Consider the following 11,733-nt stretch of genomic DNA (forward strand, 5'->3'; position numbering starts at 1 on the left):
GATTACATATTTTTGCGAGTGAGTCCGAGCCACCGAATTTTGAGGATATCCCAATTAACGGCGTGACAAAATATCGAAATGGTGATATATCGTCATATATTGTATCCCAAAAGGTTATTAAGATTCAGCAGCGAAGAAACAATATATCGTTTTAAAAAAGGTGTCGCTGCCAGTCTTTTCGATTTTCGGGCGATTTACAGGTCACTTTCCGTTCATTTTAGGGAATTTAAAGATCACTATGGCTAGGACATTTTTGTCTTTATTATTCAATCAAAAAAAATTTGCTTCAATAAAAAAAAAAAAAAAAAAGTTGCTTCAATCAAAATACAGTGGTACCTCTACATACGATCGCTTCGACACACGAACTTTTCGACATCCGACGTAAAATTTGACTCGCCATTTGTTTCTACATCCGACGACATGCTCGAAATACGACGACAATGGCAGCACCGCAGACGAATGCACGGCGGATTTTCCTGTGTGACAAATCAACACAGGTTTCAGAAAAGGTTGGTACAGGTGGTGAAACAAGGAAAAAGTTGACGCTTACCTTCTAAATGAAGATGCAAATGACAGAAAAATATGAGCGTAGGGTGGGCATCCGTGAAATGGCTCAACAATACATCTCCACGGTCCTCCTCCGACCATCGTTCGCCAGTCTTTATAAGTTAAGCTGACAATTCTTATTGTGGTAACATCTCCAGAGAAATCGCCAGCTTCGCCACGTTTTCATCATTTCTTTCACAACTTATTCAACACAAAACGCCTGCTGTCTGCCGCAATTGACGATGTTCTCAAGAAAGCATTGAAAGCGAAAGTAAACTTTCACCCGCTCCCCTCCCTCTTTGTCACGTCAGCGCCACGGTGCCTTCAGGTACAGAAAAAAACGTCCGCCTTATTAGAACCCGTTTCGTTACACTATTACAGGAATTATTATTATTATTACATTATTAATCCGATTTTTATTTATTATTTATTTGTTTTGCTATATGTAATTGCCATTTGTAATAGTACCAGCAGTATTTTTTAAGGATTTAGTGCAGGTTTTTGGGCTGTGGAACGAATTAATGGAATTATAATGTATTCCTATGGGAAAATCCTGCTCGACATACGACCATTTCGACTTACAAACAAGCTCCTGGAACGGATTAACTTCGTATGTAGAGGTACCACTGTATATATTTTCAACCAAAAAGTCGCTTCAATCAAAAAAAAATTGTTTGAATGCAAAAATACATTTGGAACTCAAAAAAATGCATGTAAAAGCTGTTTTTTTTTTTTTTTTTTTTTTTTTTTTTTGATTAATGCAACTTTTTGATTGAAATAATGTTGATTTGTGTTTGGGGCACATTTTGGCTAGGACATTTTTGTCTTTATTATTCAATCAAAAAAATAAGTTTCTTCAAAAAAAATACATATTTTCAAAAAAAAAAAAAAAAATCACTTCAATTAAAAAAAAAGGAAAAAAAAAAAAAGAAAATTTTCAATCATGCAAAAATTTTTGAATGTGAAAAAAATACTTTAGATTGAAAAATTTGCATTTGAACACTTAATTTTTCACCCAAAAAGTTTTCTATGAAGCAATCATTCTTGTGTTTGAGCCATATTAAGGTCAGGATATTTGTGTCTAAATCATTTAATCCCCCCAAAAAGTTGCTTCAATCAAAAACAATATTTTCAATCAAAAACAATATTTTCAGTCAAAGAAAAAAAATTATTTGAAAAATAAAATTGCCATGTCCTATTTTTTTTTTTTTGAAAACTATATGCAAAGCAGATGACCGTCTAAGTTGCTAGTCACATGGTCAGTTTGAAAAATCATTTTGACCCATTATAAATATCTTTTTTTGTTCATTTCATTCATTTTTGTTGCAGTTTTATTTCTTTACAACTTATACAGTATATATAGTCAATTACATGCAATGACACCTTTGGGTCACCGGGGGGGCCTGGCCTCCTCTTAAAATCCGCTTATGTTGCGAACATGTGACGGAAGCCATGGCGCATCTTCGTTTCGTTCTCGTCTTGTCAGATGAAAAAAAGACATGTTTTTGGCGCGTTACGTGTCATGAAAAAATTGATCGTTGACAAAAAACTACACTGGCCTCCGGTTTGCTTTGAGTGTAGTTCGTGGCACAGTTTTGTTTGACACTGTAAATTTGACAAAAGAATAATGAAAATGGGTAGTAAAGCATTAACTGTACTTTGGACATGATTAAGGATGTTTGTTTAAAAAAAAAAAAAAAAACGCAAAAAAATGTGTTTGCGTTTCCCCTTCCAGGATTACTCTCACTATCTTCATCTTCATTGGAAGAGCCTTCATCTCGGGTGGATTTCAAGTTGTTTTTGTGTATACACCAGAGGTATTCAGACGCTATCCTGACGTTGTTCACTTCCAATATAAAAATGGCCGCTCCGCTTTGTCAGGTATTCCCCACTGAGACCAGAGCATTTGCTGTTGGCACGTGCAGTGCTATGTCCAGGGTGGGCGCCCTCCTCACACCCTTTGTGGCACAGGTAAGAAAAGATATCTAAATATCTATGTTAGGGCTGGCCCAATTAATCTGTTATCAAATTAACCACAGTAAGCTAGCAGGTTTCTCAGGAACACGTTTTTCTTTGATCTGCGAGCTTATGAATTAGCATAATGCAGTTTTAATTTTTGTTAACATTTCAAAGGCATCTTCCATTGGATATTAGCATTAAGCTAATAGGTTATTCGGGAACATTTTTCTTGATCAATGATCATAACATTTAAATAGCGCAATGCTAATTTTTGACATCGCATCAATGGCATCTACCATTGTGTTTTAGCATTAGGCTAGCAGGTTTTTCAGGAACAGATTTTTCTCAATCGACCATATGACCAATTTTGTTGTACTTGTTCAATGACAATAAAGACTGTTCTATTTATTAGCGCAACGCATTGCTATTTGTTTATGTGCCAATAGCTTCTTCCATTGTATATTAGCATGAAGCTAATAGGTTTTCAGGAATGCATTTTTCTCAACAATACAAAATAAATAACGCAATGTGATGCTAAATTTTGTTGCAAATTTTGTTTTACATTGTATATCAGCATCAGAGGTAGGTAGAGTAGCCAAAAATTTTACTCAAGTAAGAGTAGCGTTACTTCAAAAATAATATTACAAAAGTAAAAGTAGTCGTCCAAAAAATGTACTCAAGTACAAGTAAAAAAGTATTTGGTGAAAAGAATACTCATGTAATGAGTAACATTGTGAGTAACTGCTTATATTTTTGGTGGATTTTTTTTTTTTTTTTTTTTAAACAATAGTATTTTTTTCTGAGCTACCCCGGAAATACATTAGGCACGTCTACCCTGGCAAAAAATAATAATAAATCTAATATGTAGAATAAAGAGGAAAAATGTTAACGACTTATGTGTGGCCCAAAGTAGCTGAGTAAGAGAAGCGTTTTTTCTTCACAAATCTCAAGTAAAAAGAAAAAGTATAGCTTCGTAAAACTACTCTTAGAAGTACATTTTTGTCAAAAGGTTACTCAAGTAAATGCAAAGGAGTACATATAACGCGTTACTACCCACCTCTGATCAGCGTTAAGCTAACAGTTTTTCCAGGAACACATTTACCTTCATCAATGATCATACGAGTGAAATGGCGCAATGCTATGCTAAATTTTGTTGCAAATTTTGTCTCCCATTGTATGTTAGTATAAAGGTAACAGCAAAGCAATGCTAATTTTTGCTGGCGAATTAAAGGCCTCTTCCGTTGTATATTAGCATTAAGCTAACAGGTTTTCAGGAAATTAAATATCGTGATGCTAAATTTTGTTGCAAATTTTGTTTTACATTGTATATCGGCATCAGAGGTGAGTAGAGTAGCCAAAAATTTTACTCAAGTAAGAGTAGCGTTACTTCAAAATAACATTATAATAGTAGTCGTCTAAAAAATATACTCAAGTACAAGTAAAAAGTATTTGGTGAAAAGAATACTCACGTAATGAGTGACATTGTGAGTAACTGCTTATATATTTGTTGGATTTTTTTTTTTTTTTTTTTTTTTTTTAAACAATAGTAGTTTTTTTCTTAGCTACCCTACACTAGGCACGTCTCTACCCTGGCAAAAAAATAATAAATCTAATGTAACGACTCATGTGTAGCCCAAAGTAGCTGAGTAAGAGAAGCGTTTTTTTCTTCACAAATCTACTCAAGTAAAAATAAAAAGTATAGCTTCGTAAAACTACTCTTAGAAGTACGTTTTTGTCAAAAAGTTACTCAAGTAAATGTAAAGGAGTACATATAACGCGTTACTACCCGCTGCTGATCAGCGTTAAGCTAACATGTTTTTCCAGGAACACATTTATCTTCATCAATGATCATATGAGTTAAATACAGCTAAATTTTGTTGCAAATTTTGTCTCCCATTGTATGTTAGTATAAAGCTAACAGCAAAGCAATGCTAATTTTTGCTGGCGAATCAAAGGCCTCTTCCATTGGGTTGGCGTGGCTCAGTGGTGGAGTAGTTGTCCCCCAACCCTGAGGCTGTGGGTTCGATTCTCCACCCTGATGAACTCGCCTAAGTATCCTTGACCAAGATACTGAACCCCGCATTGCTCCTGGTGCTGTGTCACCAGTAGGTAGATGGCAATGTAGTGTAAAAGCGCTTTGAGTACCTTGAGAGGTAGAAAAGCGCTATACAAGTATAACACCATTTACCATTGCATATTAGCATTAAGCTAACAGGAACACGTTTTTCCTTAATCAGGGATCATATAATCGCCTGGCCTTAGTATGAGCTCCAATACAAAGTTTCAAAAGCTGAAGCGTGCCATGTTTTGCTATTGACATTTGAAGTGTTTTGACACAAGGTGCTGCTCAGACAGTCGGCGTCCTTGACGCTAGCCGCGTACTGCGTCTGCTCTTTCCTGGCCGGGTGCGCGTGCCTGCTGCTTCCCATCGAGACATCAGGAAGGAGCCTCCGGGAGTCCGAGGCCTAAAGTGGTTCGCTCATCAACGGGCTGCAAGATGCAGTTAAGTTCCCTAGGACTATTTATGTTGAAATTTACAGTAAATATCGCGGGTTAGCGAACAATTTTTATCTGTAAAGTTTTGTTACGCTACTTATTTTTCCTGCCTCGCAATTATGTTTCATTACATCAGTGCTTCTCGATTATTTTCTGTTACGCCTCCGTCAGGAAGACTCAAACGTTTCGGGCCCCCGCCAGCTCTCTGCCGCTACTGTAAATAGGCTTTATAGCTGTGTAAAAAATATTAAATATAAATTAAAAATATATATATACTATGAGCGCATCTTAAAAAAACATCTTTGCCTGAATTAAAAAAAGTCACATCCAAACAATACACTCAAGGTAAATTTTTTGACCATTTGATACTAAAAAAAAAATCTAATTTAATAAAATCAATAAATAATTATAAATTGGCAGGAATTGGAAACAATAACTCAAGATTACAATATTCCAAAAAATTTGACAGAAAAAAACAAAAATGAATAGAAATAAAACGACTGTGTTATTGGACAGTGTGAGGTTAATTTTGTACTGAGCAGCTTGGTATGCCACCTTATATCATGCTAACAGTGCTCGCTGGTTTACTGATGTAACTAGAGCTGTCCCGACGAGTCGACATAGTCGACGTCATCGATGACGTAAATCCGTCGACGAGCACAACATCCCGTCGAAGGTTAATGAAGGGTTAAAAAAATATATGCGTGGAAAGTTAGAATGTCGGATGCTCTGTTTGCAAGCGGGGAAAGCGGCACAAAGCCAAAAAAAGCGCACCAGAGTGTCCAAAACATTGCCTTATTTCATAGAAACAAAGGAGAGTACACTCTTCTGTCCTGTCTCTTCAATGCCAAGCTTGGCTGCACGTCGGCCGTGAATAAACACTTCAAGCGCCTTCACGCAGTTTGTATTTTTTTTTTTTTTTTTGTACACCAGAGGGTGCTGTCGCCTTACTAAATAATAATGTTTCATTGACAATGGGCCTATAAGTGCTATTAGTATTGTTCTTAATGCTAATTGAAAGGTTTATTTCATGTTATGGTTTAATTTATGGTATAGAAAATTATATAAGGTTAAAAGGTCATAAATATATACAGAATATACAGATATTGCACTCAAGGGAGAGATTGTCAATGATAAGGTAATAAATTAAGGTAAAGGCAATTCATATAGGCAATTCATCTATATATAAATAAGGTTTAAAAGGAAAAAGGTGAAAAGTTTTTGTTAATTTCTAATTTTGTTGCTTTATTTGTGTGCACCGTAGCTCTTACAGTGTGTTCACATGGAATAAAAGTTGTAAACCATCAGTTTAAGAGACCATCTTTTCAATCGGGATGCTACACTAGTTAATTCTATCAGCATTTGAACTCATTGTTTATTTGTGATGTATTATTGTTATTTACGTGTTTATTTGTACTTTAATAAATAATTTGAGTGTTCCAATATGTTTTTTGTGAATTGATAAGCGTCAACAAAAATTTCATTGCTAAATTAGTAAAAAAAACAAAAAAAAACAAAAAAATAATTATTAGATTAGTCGACTAATCGGGAGAAAATTAGTCGTTTGGGACAGCCCTAGATGTAACACAAAGCGGGACGATTGTTAGCAATATTAGGCACGTTTTCGTTGAAAAGATTAAGCGGCTTATCAGTGTGATTGGGGTCTAATGTCTAAAAAGAAACACGGATAGAAGGACACGTAGTTCTTAAAAGATAAATCTTAGTACGAATTATGATAAACAAACTGCAATTTCTTGAGAAATTACTCTGGGTCTTTCCTGTGTGGCTATACAGATCTTAGCCCCGCCCAGGTTGGTTTGGGGACATTTCGGGGACAATATCAGTTCACTTCGGCTACGTTCATACTACAGGTCTTAATGCACGAATCCGATTTTTTCGTGTGTTTTTCCGACTCGAGTGAGGTATTAACTTGACGTTCTGAACGTGAGAAGTCGCATAGAACTGGACCATTTCAAATCCGATCTTGGTCACTTTCGTATGTGGTTCAAATCTGATCTGGGCCACATTTCTCCAGACTGTCGCGGCGGTCTGTACTGTCCAGTCTCTCAAATCGCAATTCATGCAGCAATTACGTCATCAAAAGCGAGAGAGACGCTACGGTAGCGGTGCAGCTGTGCGTCATTAGCGGCTAGCTTGCCTTGAACGCGGCGTTTAAGGAAGGGTCGAACTTGACAACAGTCATAAAAAAAATAAAAATGGGTTGAGGATAAGCCTGAGAATGATCGGTTTTCTGTCTGCTCCATATAAGCAATATTTCAACATTGCTTACACGGCCGAGAGTCGGGGCAAACTGCCCATATGTGCGTGTGACATGCACGGACAGTGCGTGCATGCTATCCATCCATATACTTTGAATATAAGCCTAAACTGGGATTATTTATGTCTGTTATTTGTGTCCTCTTTTTAAAAAGCAAAATATGATATCCCTGGAATGACGGATGACAGCCAGCATGTGTGGTCATTTGTTTTGATGCTTCTGCGCATGCGGGTCTACTTGCTCAGCGTGTGTCGGACTGCGAATTAGTGCGCATGCGTAATACTTGAATGGTCTCAATGGACAAAGGCAGTCTGAACGGGCACGCCAAAAAAAGATATGACAAAAAATCGGATTTGTGCATTAAGACCTGCAGTATGAACCTAGCCTTCCTGTTGATTTGGGGACATTTGGGGGGCGTGTCCTGGTCATATTAGGTCATTTGGGGGGCGTGGCCTGGGCATATCAGGTCATTTTTGGGGGGGCGTGGCCTGGACACATCAGGTCATTTGGGGGACATTTAGGGGGCGTGGCCCGGTCATATCAGGTCATTTGGGGAGATTTGGGGGGCGTGGCCTGGTCATATCAGGGCATATGGAGACATTTGGGGGGCGTGACCTGGTCATATTCGGTCATTTGGGGGGCGTGGCCTGGACATATCAGGTCATTTGGGGACATTTAGGGGGTGTGTCCTGGTCATATCACGTCATTTGGGGACATTTGGGGAGCGTGGCCTAGGCCTATCAGGTCATTTGGGGCCATTGAGGGGGCGTGGCCTGGTCATATCAGGTCATTTCGGGACATTTGGGGGGCGTGGCCTGGTCATACCAGATCATTTGGGAACATTTGGGGGTTACGTTCTATTGATATCTGGTTATTTCCTGTTGATTTGAGGATATTTGTTTTTTTTTTATGCCATTGAAAATGAATGGGAAATTTGGACGTCCATGGCCATCAATGGCATCAACTTACATTTGCGTAAATGGCATCCAAGTACATTAGCATCAATAGAATCATTACACATGGCTGTCAACGGTATTAGACAAAGTAAATGCCATTGAAAATGAATAGGAAATTTGGACGTCCATGGCCGTTAATGGCAGCACCCTCCATAAGCGTCAATGGAATTCCTGTTGATTTGGGGACATTGGGTTTTTTGTTTTTTTTTTGCCATTAAAAATCAATGTGAAAATTTGATATTAAAACCCCTCTTAATGTTTTCGTTTCAATAAAATTTGTCAAATTATTTTAACTACTAGGTCGCCATTGTTGTTGAAGTCGCAGGGCGGTGACGTCACAAGGCCACGCTGCTGGAATAAAAAAAAAAATAATAATAATAATAATAATAATAATTGTTAATCATCTCTTAACTATCCAGGAATGCAAAAAAAAAAACATTTGTCTTTATACCACTCAAAATTGTCTAACAAAAATAGATAAAAATGGAGCCTTCCTGCAGGAAAAACAGTACTGCTTTTGTCCACAAGCACAGCCAAACTCAATAAAAAATGAAAGCTCCTTTGGGCTACTATAAGACCATATAAGCAAAATAAAAATTGAAAAGTGGGGAGAAGGGGGTAAACCTTGGCTTACTACATTTCTTACAGCTGAGCAGAGTTCACTATATTCCTCAGTTTAATATAACGTTAATGTCGTAGAAAACACACACACAGGAGGACAGTTCTCCTAAGCAGCTTCCTACTCAGGTTAGCAAGTTCACACAGTTTAATGTAATGGTAATGCTAAACTTTAAGTAGTAAAAATAACTGTGCGTTTCCCACTTTCACAACCATGACTTTTCACATTCACAGGGTCAATTCTATCGTTACAACATATGGGAAGACAATCTAAATAACTTATATAACTGAAAACATTATATAATGCAAATAAGGTTGCTTAAAAGTTGGTGGGGACAATTTAAGCATCCTAAAAAGTTGGTAGTGTTTTGTCCCTACCGTCCCTAGGCAAACCTACGCCCTTGGGTTACATGTATCAGTTTGGGGGGGAAAGGGATTTAGTTAGTAGAGTTCTATATCTTCAAAGTTAAAAAATGGCTCAAGCAATCATGCTGTTAGCCAAAACTATATCTGCCATATTGTATATAAGTACAGTATACTTTTATGTTGTGATCATTGTAATAAATAAACTGGGCTAACTGTGTATTTGTTTTATTTCTGTATTTTCCATTTCATGTTAATGTAAACAAACTGTTAGTTTTTTTATTCATAACTTGTTTATTTTCATTTAGAGGTATTGTTTTGTGTAGTCACCTTGGTTGAGTACATTTTTTAATGTAACAAGAATAACGTGACAAGTAGGTCCGACACATGTAATCGACAACTAATCGATGAACAAAATAATTATCAACTGCCATAGACTTCATAATGGTATTGACGGGGTGGGAGGGATGATTAACAGGGGGGCTATATCCGTCAAAGCTGAGCAAGTGGAAACAAAGAGGTTTTTATGTTGAAAATTTATGTGAATAAATGCGTAAATAATCCCTCAATTCTTTATTGATATGGATGTAAAACAGTCTTGATTGTTGGTTAAAAGCAAAAAACACCACAAAAAAAAAGGGGCAGTATTATTTATTTTACGTAAATATGTCGAACGTGCTGCTCGTCTTTGAGTCACTGTGGCACCGCCTTACCGCAACAAAAAAGCTTTTTACGTTGAAATTCTTGTGAATAAATGTTTAAATCCCTGAATTCTTTAGATTTGGACGTAAAACAGTCTCGACCCTTGGTTACAAGCAAACAAACAAAAAAAAAAAAGGGGGGGGAGTGTAATTTATTTTACGTACTGTAAATATGTCGAATGTGCTGCTCATCTTTAAGTCACTGTGGTGCTACCTCACCACAATAAAGAGCTTTTTACGTTGAAATTCTTATGACTAAATTAGTGCTGCAACGACGGTATAATGGTTTGTTTCTGAAAGTGTTTGCATTTAGTTTTATTGATTTGGGTGGATACACTGCCCTCTAGTCTGCCTCATTTTACATGGCCAAATCCAGCTGCTCCCTGTTAAGACCAACATAAGCTAGATTTTTGTTTGAGCTAATGTTTTTTAATGGGCATTCGTAATTTAGTTTAAAGGTATATTTAGCCAATTTTTGTGGTAATATGTGTCAACCATTTGTTAAGAGCATTGTTAAAAAAAATAAAATAAAATAAATGTATTTTCTAGCATTTAAGCTAGTGGAAGTTTTCTTTGTAAGGTAGCCAATTGTTCTTTTGTTGTGCATAAGTAGATCCTTATTTATTTCTTTTTTTTATATACCGTTTGAGGCCCAGCTCAGGTATTTTAATTTTTTCATGTTCATCCGATTACTCGATTAGTCGAACTAACTAGTTCATTGATCAATCCACTTCTAAAATAATCGATAGCTGCAGCCCTAGTGTGTTATCAAGCGTAATGTAATTTTTAGGTAAGAAATAAGATTTTTTTTTTTTTTTTTTTAATAAGATGTAAGATTTATAAGAGGTTTTTGAGTAAAAACAGTAAAAAAGTTTTTTTGTTTTTTTTCTAGTCACTTGTGAGATGAAATTGTTGGCTGTTTTCAACAATGTACATCGAAAATAAAGACATTGATCGACTGAAAATGGTTCAATATTAGTTGAAATGTCTTGTTTTCTTATGTATGTTTATAATTGCTCCTTACCTAAAAAAAAAAAAAAAAAAAAAAAAAAAATGTTTTATCTCATTACTCGATCGATAGAATTTGTTGTCGAATACTCGATTACTAAAATATTCGATAGCTGCAGCCCTAGACTAAATTAGGGCTGTCAAAATTATCGCGTTAACGGGCGTTAAAGGATTTTTTAAAAATTAATCACGTTAAAATATTTAACACACATGCCCCGCTCAAACGGATTAAAAAGACAGCACAGTGTCATGTCTACTTGTCACTTGTGTTTTTTTTGGGGTGTTTTGTCACCCTCTGCTGGCGCTTAGGTGCAACTGATTTTATGGGTTTCAGCACCATGAGCATTGTGTAATTATTGACATCAACAATGGCGAGCTACTAGTTTATTTTTTTGATTGAACATTTTACAAATTTTATTAAAACGAAAACATTAAGAGCGGTTTTAATATAAAATTTCTATAACTTGTACTAACATTTATCTTTTAAGAACTACAAGTCTTTCTATCCATGGATCACTTTAACAGAATGTTAATAATGTTAATGCCATCTTGATTTATTGTTATAGTAAACAAGTACAGTACTTATGTAGAGTATGTTGAATGTATATATCCGTCTTGTCTTATCTTTCCAGTCCAACAATAATTTACAGAAAAATATGGCATATTTTATAGATGGTTTGAATTGCGATTAATAACGAGTAAAAAATTTAATCGTTTGACAGCCATAGAATAAATGTTTAAATCTTTGAATTGATTCTTTGTTAAAAGAGCAAAAAACTGGGCAGTTAGCATTAATTTTACTTAAATT

At 36.0% G+C, this 11,733-nt stretch overlaps 1 protein-coding gene across 1 annotated transcript in view; it reads left to right on the forward strand.

The window, feature by feature from the left end:
• Positions 1-5,957, forward strand: part of LOC130905095 (synaptic vesicle 2-related protein-like) — a 29,432-nt gene extending 23,475 nt beyond the window's left edge. The window contains exons 14-16 of the mRNA XM_057818124.1: positions 2,282-2,363; positions 2,428-2,517; positions 4,846-5,957. Of these exons, the coding sequence (XP_057674107.1) occupies positions 2,282-2,363; positions 2,428-2,517; positions 4,846-4,974 (301 nt within the window). The 3' untranslated portion in view covers positions 4,975-5,957. The remainder of the gene's footprint in view (positions 1-2,281; positions 2,364-2,427; positions 2,518-4,845) is intronic.
• The last annotated feature ends 5,776 nt before the right edge of the window (positions 5,958-11,733 follow it).

The sequence above is a fragment of the Corythoichthys intestinalis genome, chromosome 17, assembly GCF_030265065.1.
Source record: "Corythoichthys intestinalis isolate RoL2023-P3 chromosome 17, ASM3026506v1, whole genome shotgun sequence".
NCBI lineage: Eukaryota > Metazoa > Chordata > Actinopteri > Syngnathiformes > Syngnathidae > Corythoichthys > Corythoichthys intestinalis.